Source organism: Blennius ocellaris, assembly GCF_963422515.1.
Source record: "Blennius ocellaris genome assembly, chromosome: 2".
NCBI lineage: Eukaryota > Metazoa > Chordata > Actinopteri > Blenniiformes > Blenniidae > Blennius > Blennius ocellaris.
In genome coordinates, this window is record NC_137651.1 from 23,111,017 (window position 1) to 23,121,617 (window position 10,601).

The 10,601-nt window shown below is 41.3% G+C and overlaps 2 protein-coding genes across 2 annotated transcripts; one reads left to right on the top strand and one right to left on the bottom strand.

Moving 5' to 3' along the window:
• Window positions 1-309: 309 nt before the first annotated feature.
• On the bottom strand, window positions 310-3,382 carry rwdd2b (RWD domain containing 2B; the record flags this gene model as incomplete). Its single annotated transcript, XM_080509825.1, has 4 exons — window positions 310-1,013; window positions 1,101-1,469; window positions 3,021-3,088; window positions 3,182-3,382. The coding sequence occupies 4 exons, from the start codon at window positions 3,380-3,382 to the stop codon at window positions 761-763; spliced, it is 891 nt and encodes a 296-aa protein (XP_080365951.1). The 3' UTR covers window positions 310-760.
• Window positions 3,383-4,009: 627 nt separating this feature from the next.
• usp16 (ubiquitin specific peptidase 16) lies at window positions 4,010-10,600 on the top strand. The gene is made up of 18 exons (XM_080504236.1): window positions 4,010-4,093; window positions 4,186-4,279; window positions 4,366-4,550; window positions 4,622-4,725; window positions 5,551-5,669; window positions 6,015-6,274; window positions 6,359-6,454; window positions 6,554-6,684; window positions 6,794-6,881; window positions 7,273-7,348; window positions 7,996-8,087; window positions 8,170-8,223; window positions 8,297-8,464; window positions 8,542-9,202; window positions 9,308-9,402; window positions 9,496-9,582; window positions 10,135-10,282; window positions 10,366-10,600. Exons 2-18 carry the CDS (start codon window positions 4,219-4,221, stop codon window positions 10,485-10,487), a joined length of 2,547 nt encoding a protein of 848 aa, XP_080360362.1. The 5' UTR covers window positions 4,010-4,093; window positions 4,186-4,218; the 3' UTR covers window positions 10,488-10,600.
• The last annotated feature ends 1 nt before the right edge of the window (window position 10,601 follows it).

Below are 10,601 nucleotides of genomic sequence, written 5' to 3' on the forward strand. Positions count from 1 at the left end.
GCAAGGTGTGATCCACAGCACATGTAGAGGGAATTAAAATTGCAAATATAATTGCAGTCCTTCAGTAATCTCTGAGATAACCATCATTTTAATGTTTACTTTTTAGAAATGTGCCCTTTAACTAAACAGAGTAGGAACGCTGTGTTTATCTAATCAGAAGGTTGTTTTTTTTTAAGCCGTTTACCGCAGTGAGGTCCTACATGTAAAAAAAATGAAGATCGTCCACAGTAATTTATTTTCATTTATAACAAATACATGTCACCACATGCTGCATTTGATGCTGCAATATAAAAAATTAATTAATATATATGACTTTATTTAATTGTATAGTTAAAAAGGTAAAATGTTACTTTTTTGTTTAATGGAATTCGATTAAACCACAAATCATGGACATATTGAGAATAAACAACAGCCAAAATTACATCTTTTTCTAACTGATGCTGAGCATTTCCTTTTGTAGTCCAACTTTGCACCACAAGATGGTGTATTGAGTCACTAAAAGAACCAGGCGGAAAACCTATGAAATAATGTTTGAAACTTTTGGATGCTATACTGTGGTGGTGCTTATATTAATAGATTTCCATCATGTACCCACAATACTGCAATCAAATCCAAAGGTAACGGACGAAAGAGGTCAAACTGAAATCCAGACAAATGAAAAAAGTGACTCAATACTGCCACCAACAGTAGAACCGCCACATGACTCATATTTTACAAGATACCATTTTAAGGACAAAATCTATATTTTCACCATTGGCTTCTATCTTCCTTCAATACCAAAATATATCTGAAAGACATCACAGCAGCCTTTCTCATTTAAGAACTGGTAGAGCTGCCCGAGGTCCATGTGATTCCCTCTGCTCCCATGGGGGTCAAACATCGCCTCTTCAAAGCCTGTGAATTTTCGCAGGGATTCTATACTTTGAGCAGTCCCGCTATCCTTGCCCTCCCGACTGAGCTCAATGTCCTCTCTATGTCGAATCATGATCTTCTTCCATGTCAGGACCTTCACTCTGTCAATTAAGGGGGAAAGAACACAGGTGAAGCACAAAGCGGGTACTTCTGTGGTCGGTCTCCGTCTGTGACGACAGTCTGCGTACCTGGACCAGAACTCCTCGCAGGCGGACTGCGGACCCTCCACGCATACGATCCCAGGCTTCCCAGGCATGCTGAACCCAGACAGGCCCAGCTCTTTGGACCATTCCAGGATGTTCTTCCTCTTCGACTTGTTGTAAATGTGGTGACTGTAGATCCACAGTCGGCTGAACACTTCCTGCGGCTGCAGAGAGCCGGAGGCTTTCTGTGCAGCCGGCGCCGCTGTTGGGCTCTTATCAATAAAGTCCTGCAGGCTTTCTTTCACCCAGTCCACAGCAGTCAGCACGCACACCTCCCCCTGACTGTTTTCCGTGAGGTATGAACCCAGACTTGAATGCAGCTCTGTCTGCTGGGCCCGGCTCAGACCGCCACACCTAAAAAAAAAAACCCAATGAAACATGTTGGGAGGTTCCAGAGAACAGCCAAGGTCTTTTGTAACTTTCTGTCAATTGAAATACATTTTACACAGGAAAACAGGAAGACAACAATGACATACAACAGGCAGATGAAGGTTAGTTTATCAGTTACTGATGCATCATTTGCATTTTATAATTGATTTTAAGATTATTCATTTATTCCAGTTTCTTCTTGCAGTCCAAAAACCTGCATGTTCTGCGAGTTAATGTCGGTTCAGGGTCAAAGTTCTTTGGTTAAGAGTGAAAATAGGTTTGGATGAAGGTTATCTGTCCCTAAATTGAACATAAGAGTGAATTAGTTATAAACCGGTGGCCTGTCCAGATCCACTCTGCCATCGTCAGCCAAGATAAAGGTTTATAGAAGATTTAAGGCCGAATCTGGACTCATTACATTCAGATCCTTTCATCGTTAATTCTCCAATTTGCAACCTGACATTTTTAGCAAAGGTTCTGCTTTTAATCTCGTCGAAGTTAAGAGAAATAAAAAAGAAAATCTGGTTGATGAAGCCTTTTCTGTTCGTCTCAACTCTCCACAGCCGCTTACCTGATAATAGCAGACTAGGTAATCTGTTCTCTTCCTTTAAATCACTCATATACATATATATATATATATATATATATATATATATTTCCAGGTCTTGCCCTTTGAATGGCGTATTAATTGGTCACATCACACCTTGATTTGTACTGTATTTTCACTCTACAAGTTTGTAAGCTCATATATCAATCATAACGCCACACAAGAAATTCATCTCTCTTACTATGATTATATCAATTTATAGTTGATTGTAGGTTTTAGTGTTTGTTAAATGTGCTCACAAACATTATGCTATGGTTTTTTACCTTTTACCATAATGTAATTTGAACAGTAAAACTGTTCAAATTTCATTTCAATTTATTGCACAGATTAATACATTTCAAGATGTTTTCCTTTATTCTCATGACCTTGAAAATCATACACATCGTGTACTTGTGATTGAAGTGGATAAAGCGCACTAGCGGATGAATGGATGAGTTTTTTGCCTTTTATAAAATCGCATCCAACACATCCCGCCATGTGAAGGCAGCATTTTGTTTCTCTGCTCCCAACTGTGGAACAAACAAGCCAGATTGTCTCTGTTTGGTATGGTTGGGGGTCAGCTGCATGTTTACTCTGTGTCCAGATACATGCATATAAGGACAATTAGTGACACTACATTACCTGTAAGCTTAGCCCAGTCTGTGTTTGCCCTGTGATGAAAGACCGTAAACCTGTGTACTTTGCCTTGATAAGTCGTCAGCTGGCATCAGATCCAGCACACTTTAGTCAGGTTCGGTGCCTTGCTCATGTGCAATAATGGCAAATAAATGGGAAATCGAACCAACAACGTTCTAATTGAGGGATGACCACATCACTATCAGCTTCAATGATTGCAACTGTGATTATATTTTTTGAAGTCCTGTTTTAATGAATAGCCAGCCTGATTCGGCAATAAATAGTCTATAACTTTATAGCACACATCTGCTTACCTGACAGTTATTTCTGGCAGCACTTTGGGATAATCTGAAGGGTAACAACAGCATACTATGAAATCCACCTAAATGGGAAAAGAGAAGACAAAAAAATACAGCACATTTAAACTCTTGGGAGTTAAAAGAGTTGATCTAAATAACATGTGACAGTGTGTTACCTCCTCTAGCTTCTGCTTGATGGTGAACTGGGGTCTGGATGGAGGAGGGTGGTCTGCTGGAGCTGATCCCTCCACAAAGTCCCTGAGCTCTGCCAGAGCCAGCTGGTCCGTGATCTCCAGCTCCTCCACGGTGGGAAACATGCTGGTTAGAAGGTCGATCTCTGCAAGCTGAGACTCGGCACACTCCAGGTGGGAAGACATGCTAGTAGGAGGCGAAGGCGAAATACACTTCACCAGACAAAGGACATTGGGGCCTTGGGGAGCATATCGTTTATGTCCGCAAAAAAAATCGTAATCTACACGCAAATCAAGCAAGAGTTAAAAGTTTGGGTAAGAAGAAACACATTCACACATATGAAGTCGACTGTGTTTCGTGTCAAGTCGGACTTATTAAAACGGCGCACAGTGGAAACGTGAAGTCCGCTGTTCCGGATTAACTGGTTCCCCTGTTAACTGATGACCGACTTCCTTTAGGTTCTGTTGTTGCTGCTGGTGACAGTAGATGTTAAGGCATGTACAGGAATTCGTAGCTCTCCTGGCGAAAGCCATTTAACCACAATTGCAATAAGGTCTAGCGCCTTTTCTCAGTCTTATTTTCGCATCAACTTTTACGAGCAGCAACGACGGACGGCAAAGGATGGCGGTCACCAGGTAACAGGGAAGCCACTTAATCCGAAACACCGGGCCGCAAAAACACGTTCCGACACATTGTGTGTGTCATCTGGGACTTATTGCTGGATTTATTCCGAGATATATTTCAGACAAGTCAGCGGATCTGTCCTCTACACATTCAAAACTTTGCCGAAAGTTTACATCTTTAGGCTTCGAATTCAGTGTTCATGTTAGGCTTGAGGAAATTATCCAACACTGAGTAAATGAAACGCGATTTTTTTCTAGGTTCCGTTTGAGACTGTAAGTTTACCACGATTATATATATAATACCTTTAATGTTTGCACGAATCGTCAAATTTCTGTGATGTAGCTAAAACTGACGTTATCAATAGTGTTAATAAATCCGTGATCGGGCTCAGGTGAAGATGGGGAAAAAACGAGGAAAAGACAAAAGCTCCAAAGAGGATGATGACTTCGAAGTGACAGGTAAATAAGCATCTTCACACACATGTGGAAGGCCTAATTTGACCTTTTTTGGGGGGGTAATTAATGTGTTTGTTTTGACCTCACAGTGCAATCATGCAGACATATCATGAAGGGAACAGACAAAACTCTCCTCAAGAAACTTTCATCCATCTCTGATTGGATGAGCTGTCAGGACTGTAAGCATGAAGAGAATAAAGAAAACATCAGCACAGATCTGCCTCAGGACTCTGAAACCGCAGGGATGTGGTTGTGCTTGAAGTGTGGCCACAGGGTGAGTTTGTGGTCCTTACTTATCACTCAGTGTATGAAGAGACTGTTGCTCTAATTCATCATTTCTTCCAGGGATGTGGGAGGAATTCTGAGAGTCGGCACGCCATCCAACACTATGAAACGCCTCGATCAGAACCGCACTGCTTGGTGGTCAGTTTGGACAGCTGGAGTGTGTGGTGAGTGTTTGAAAAACGGTAACGTTTGCTCCTGACTCCGTGTCACTCAGGACATCAAATTGAGACAGAAATCTAGGTGTAATTCTGGACTCTGAAATTCAACAACCCTTTTAAGACGATAACAAAATCAGCTAACTATCGTGTGAAAAATATTGTAGGAATAAAAGGATTTCTGACTGAACAAGATTCAGAGAAACTTGTTCATGTCAATTTTCAGCAGGCTGGATTATTGTAATGGTGTGTTTACAGATGCTGGTCAATAATCTCATCCAGAGTCATCATTGACATAAAGAGGGTGGAGCAAATTATACCTGAGTTTCAATCTCTGCCGTGGCTGCCTGCGTGTCAAAGAATCTACTTCACAATCTGACTTCTTGCCTTTAAAGTTTTGAATGATCTCCGGTGGAAATACATCTCAGATTGACTTGTAGAACATGAAACCCCCAGAACCCCGAGGTCCTCAGGGAGACGTGTACTGAGTGTTTCGGAGTCAGAAGAAACAAGCTGAAGCAGTTTTTAGTTCCTATGCTCTTCACCTGCGGAACAAACTTCCTGACAAACAAACTTCTTTAACACCAGGCCTCAAAACACTATTATCTGGTCAGGTTTTCCATGAAACAATAGATTTTTTTTAACTTTATTCATTCTCCTTTTTATATCTTTCTTCATAGTTTTGTTTAAATGTTCTTTTTATTATCTTAATCATTTAACATTAATACTCCTAATCGCCTCGCTTTAGTGTATTTATTTTATTTGATTGTAAAACACTATGAATGGTGCTATAGAAATACATTTGCCTCTTCTAAATTGTCTCCAACTTTACAGGTGTTACATCTGTGATGAGGAAGTCCAGTATTCCAGAACAGGATATCTGGCTCAGCTGGTGACCAGCCTCAAGAAGCAAACCTCTTCAGATTCAGAAAAGAGACAAGAGAAAAGTCCCAGTAGGTATCCTTTCAGATTGAGCTCAACTTGTTTTATATTACGATAATTGATAGTTTTGTTATGTCAGTGGAAGCTAAATAATCTGGCAACAAGGTAAAGCAGAGTTGGGCAACACATTTTTCCCAAAGTGCTAAATGAAGTGCATAAATTCACTGCAGTTTTGCTCGATAATAATTATCGCTTGATCAAATGAAATGTATTGCACAATATCATGTTTTCTAATATTACAACAAACATTCATTAATAATTTCAAATAGGCAAATTTGAATAGGCCACTACAACTTAATTTTACATGTATTTTTACATGCGTTATGTTAAAATATGCATTTGTCTCTGCACTCCAGACGGCCAGCCACATTTTGTTTGTTCAGGAGCGAAGGAAGGAGACGACTTATTACGAGCCGAACAGAAGACCGAGGCTGTGACAGCAGAGGAAGGCGAGAACAAGGAGAACAAAGAAAACAGGGAGCCTCAAAAGAAAAATAGCAAAAGAGAGGCGACTGGGAAATCAGTGAAGCCTGACACAACTGAGGGAAATGGCGGAGTTTCAGTAAAAGGGCTGAGCAACCTGGGAAACACTTGTTTCTTTAATGCAGTCATTCAGGTAAGATTGTGAGTGACGGGATGCTGGTCTTTAGTTTAAGAGTCCTCACTTTTTAAAAGAGTTATCGCAATTGTTTTTCTTCAGAATCTGTCTCAAACACAACTCCTAAGACAAACTCTGAACAGAGTCAGGGAGGAGAAAACGAGCCTCGACATCAAACCCGCTGCCTCTTTCGATCTGGTCGGTTGTGATTGTTTACCTAAACTGTAAAGACAACACATACATCTTACTAAAATACACTGTTTACCACTGAAAAGCTGTCTTTTGTCATTGTTGTAGGAGCCGATAGTGGTGCAGTTAGAGCGGCCCGGCTCCTTGACTGTGGCAATGTGTCAACTCCTCACTGAGATCCAGGAGTCGAAGAAAGGAGTGGTGACCCCGCGGGAGCTGTTTACACAAGTTTGTAAAAAGTGAGTCTTAACGGGGCGGACGCTCCACCTTAAGATGCGGTGGAAAAAACGCACCTTCAAGCAGCGTTGGGTTTATGTGTTGTTGATCGTTTCATCTCCTCCCCCGCAGGGCTGCCAGGTTCAAAGGATTCCAGCAGCAGGACAGTCAGGAGCTGCTGCGCTACCTCCTGGATGGGATGCGCGCTGAAGAGCTCAAAGTGTGTATTCAGGTTGAGGGGAAACGTGTGTGTGAGTTACACTGATCAGTTTCCACTGCTCATGTGCGGAGAGAAGATCGCTTTAGCGGCATAACTGTGCCGCTGTGGGTATTATTTGTTTTTCTTTTTAGTCTCACACATGAAAAAAAAAAAAAAAGCGAGATTCAAAGAGAACAGTACAAACAAATGAATAATAATGAAATAACGAGTGTATTTAGTCCTTTTCTTTAATGACCTGAGATTCTGCTGCTTGAAAGGTTCATTTGAACAAAGCAGCAGTTTCACAAGAGGGAATGTAAACACTGAGTAGGCCTGCTGTAATCTTCGTTTTTCACATCATGAAGGGTCATATTTGCTTTTGTTTTTTAGCACACTGTGCTTGTCTCTGCAGAGGGTGAATTCGGGAATAACAGAGGCGTTGAAAGAATCTACAAAAGATGGAGAAGAGCTGAAAACACGAGTCAAAGGTAAGCAGCTTTTTATTTTAAGAGCCTTTGAGTTGGCTTCTAGCAGAGCTGCGATTTCAATTTCAGCACTCAACCAGTAACATTTTGAAATGTAATAAAGACAATAATGTCACCAAATAGAAACAAACAAATGTATATCCGTACATTTGTTGTTACATAGTGAACAAATTTGACAACTATGCCATCCACTATATCTATTTTCAATTTGCTAACTGTGCAAAATCAACAATAAAAATGTCATTTTCAGGAACTACTAAACTATTCATGTGTTATTACATTGCTGACAACAGTCATTACCTTTTGAAAAGGTTTTTAATCCCGTAATAAGTAAATAGTATAACAAGTTATTATAATATTATATAATTATTGGCAAAATGCTATTACACTATTGGCAATTAACTACATCATTTACTTTTTTTAAACTTTATAATGGGAAGAAAACATTATATATTGGGCATTAATTACATCATCAGATCAGGTAGTATTTTGTATAAAAATGCCTCAAAAATAAAAACATTTTGACAATTATTGTTATAGACAGGCAAATGCAACTCCTTGAAACTCCTTGAAACTATATGTGGACCTGCATATCAATATGGGACTCATCTGAAGCAGTAAATAATGTGGTTTTCTAATTCTTGTTTCAGAATACGAGAAAAATGGATCTCACAAAAATTTTGTCGACCAGGTTTTTGGTGGGGAATTGACCAGCACTATCATGTGTCAGCAGTGTAAAACGGTATGTTTTGTGGTGAAGTGAAATCTGTGCAGCTTCACACTGTTGATAAAATACTAACAGTTCCCACTGCGCTCTTTTCCAGGTCTCTGTAGTCACAGAGATGTTTTTGGATCTGTCCCTTCCTGTAGCAGATGAGGTAAAAACATTTGATTTTCTCAGTGATTGTTGTTGTTTTCTATGTGTTTTACTCTTGATTTATCATTTTACAGGCATACAGGAAGAAAAACCAGAAAAAGGCGGTTCAGAAGACGAGCGAGCCGATCCAAGATGGCCGCAGCAGTCCTGCTTCCACCAGCGGAAACGACGACGTCCCTGCCGGGACTGGCAGCAAGTACCAGCAGAAGAAAGCCAAGAAGCAGGCAAAGAAGCAGGCAAAGGTATCACAGCGGTTCAATATGAAAATAATTCAAGTAAAGCAATATGAACTAAATAATCTGTCTTCATCTGCCTCCAGCATCAACGAAGGCAACAGAAGCTGGATGGAAAAGTCACTCTGGATAGTCTCGAGTCACCGAGCGCCGCACAGAGTGAACATGGGGACGATAAGGAAAATCCTGATGGTGAAGCACGAGAAGAAACCTCAGCAAGTGACCAGAATCCTGTAGAAGTCGTGGAGTCAGAACAGAATCCGGTGACTCTTGACCCGGTGACAGGCGAACAGGGAAAGGAGGAGGATGGAGATTCGGCGACCGACTGCGACTCGGTGGCGGCCGGCAACCGCTTCAGTGTCTTATCAGAGGGGCAGCAAGTAAAGGGCGACGCCACCATCGAGGATGGCGAAGATTGCGAAGATGGTGAAGACGGCGAAGACGACTCAATTCTGGTGGAAGAAATGGAGAAAGTAAACCTGGACGACGCCCTCATAGAGGAAACCAACCCTGTGGAACAAAGCATGGAGAGCGAAGAGGATCCGCAGGAGGCGACAGAGTACACTGTAATAAACCAGGATCCTGAGCTGGCCTTCCACACACTGGCCAGCAGGACGATGCCGCAGAAACAGGAGTGCTCCGTCCAGTCGTGCCTTTTCCAGTTCACAGAGGTGGAAACACTCACACAAAGCAACAGCCTGCTCTGCGTCATGTGTACCAAGCATCTGAAGAACAACAAAGCTGCGGGTAAGTAAATTAAAAAAGCCGCAGCTGAAAGAACTGAGAAGTCCTGCATGGCGTTTTCATCTCAGCGACGTCCCTTCACATTTGTCATGTTTGTGTCGAAATTAGAATCCAAGAAGAATATCTACACAGACGCCTTGAAGCAGATGCTGATTTCGTTGCCCCCGCCGGTCCTCACCCTTCATTTGAAGAGATTTCAGCAGGTAAAGCCTTATTTTTTTTAACAGTTTCCATAAAATCTCCATCAAAGCGTTTCCTGTTTGCCATTTAAATGGCACCTCTCTTGTTTCCTCCAGAATGGATACAGTATTTGTAAAGTAAACCGACATGTCCAGTTTCCTCTGGTTCTGGATCTCGCTCCATTTTGTGCAGTCAAATGCAAAGTAAGTATAGAAAATAACAGTGTCTGACACTTGGCGCTTTGCACAGAGTACTACAGAAACGCAGCGGTTTTTAAGAAGTTCTAACAGACAATATTTCAGCCATGATTTCAGTTCATAGATGTTATGTTATGTTTGTATCGTTATTGATGAAGAGAGGTTAGTTTAATAAAAACATAACCCCTGAGACGTCAATCAGAATTAGTTATGAGTTACTGGTTAAAATAAGGCATCTTTGAGCAAACTGAAAATATCTTGAGGTTCTAACACTAAAGATTTAAAATCACTTGAAAATATCAAGGCTTACTAGATATGTACAACTATAAAGAATCAACATTTTTCTTTTATTGCCTCAGAACCTTAAAAACTGTAGATTATATTGTAGATTGTGGAGAACAGGAAATACATTTAACTGCTACAGCCTCGTGTGACTCAAAGCATGTGTGACCTCACATTTGAAGGAATGTTTCCTCCATCCACACTTTTAAAACTCCTAAACTAATATGAGAGCGATTTGAAATGTGTATGCATTAACCAGCAGTTGTTTCCTATCAGGATACAACAGAAGGAGACACTCAGGTTCTGTACAGTTTGTACGGCATCGTGGAACACAGCGGAACAATGAGGTCCGGTCATTACACAGCTTATGTAAAAGTCCGCCCCGAGTGTCCCAAACCCTCATCCAACGGGATCACTGATGAAGGTGGGCGTACCGGAATGTGACAGCTAGTCGGATAATAACTCTAGGAATTAATTATCCTCATTATTTCATCTATTTCTCCTCAGGAGCTCTAGAGCCACCCAGAGGATCGTGGTTCCACATCAGCGACACAAGCGTCCAGCCCGTGAGCGAGAGCAAAGTCCAGAGCTGCCAGGCCTATCTCCTCTTCTATGAAAGGATGGAATGATTCAAAGCATGCCTCAATACTCAGGAAATCCAAAACCAAGCCAACCTGCTGCTTCAGAACCACCTCATCTCCATTTGAAACAGGACAGGGCTGTGACAAACAGATTGGTGGTAG

Coding starts and splice junctions, on each gene's coding strand:
- usp16 (XM_080504236.1), top strand. CDS start 4,219: ATGGGGAAAAAACGAGGAAAAGACAAAAGCTCCAAAGAGGATGATGAC. Junction 8,465..8,541: donor AGGCAAAGAAGCAGGCAAAG/GTATCACAGCGG, acceptor ATCTGCCTCCAG/CATCAACGAAGGCAACAGAA. Junction 9,203..9,307: donor GAAGAACAACAAAGCTGCGG/GTAAGTAAATTA, acceptor TGTCGAAATTAG/AATCCAAGAAGAATATCTAC.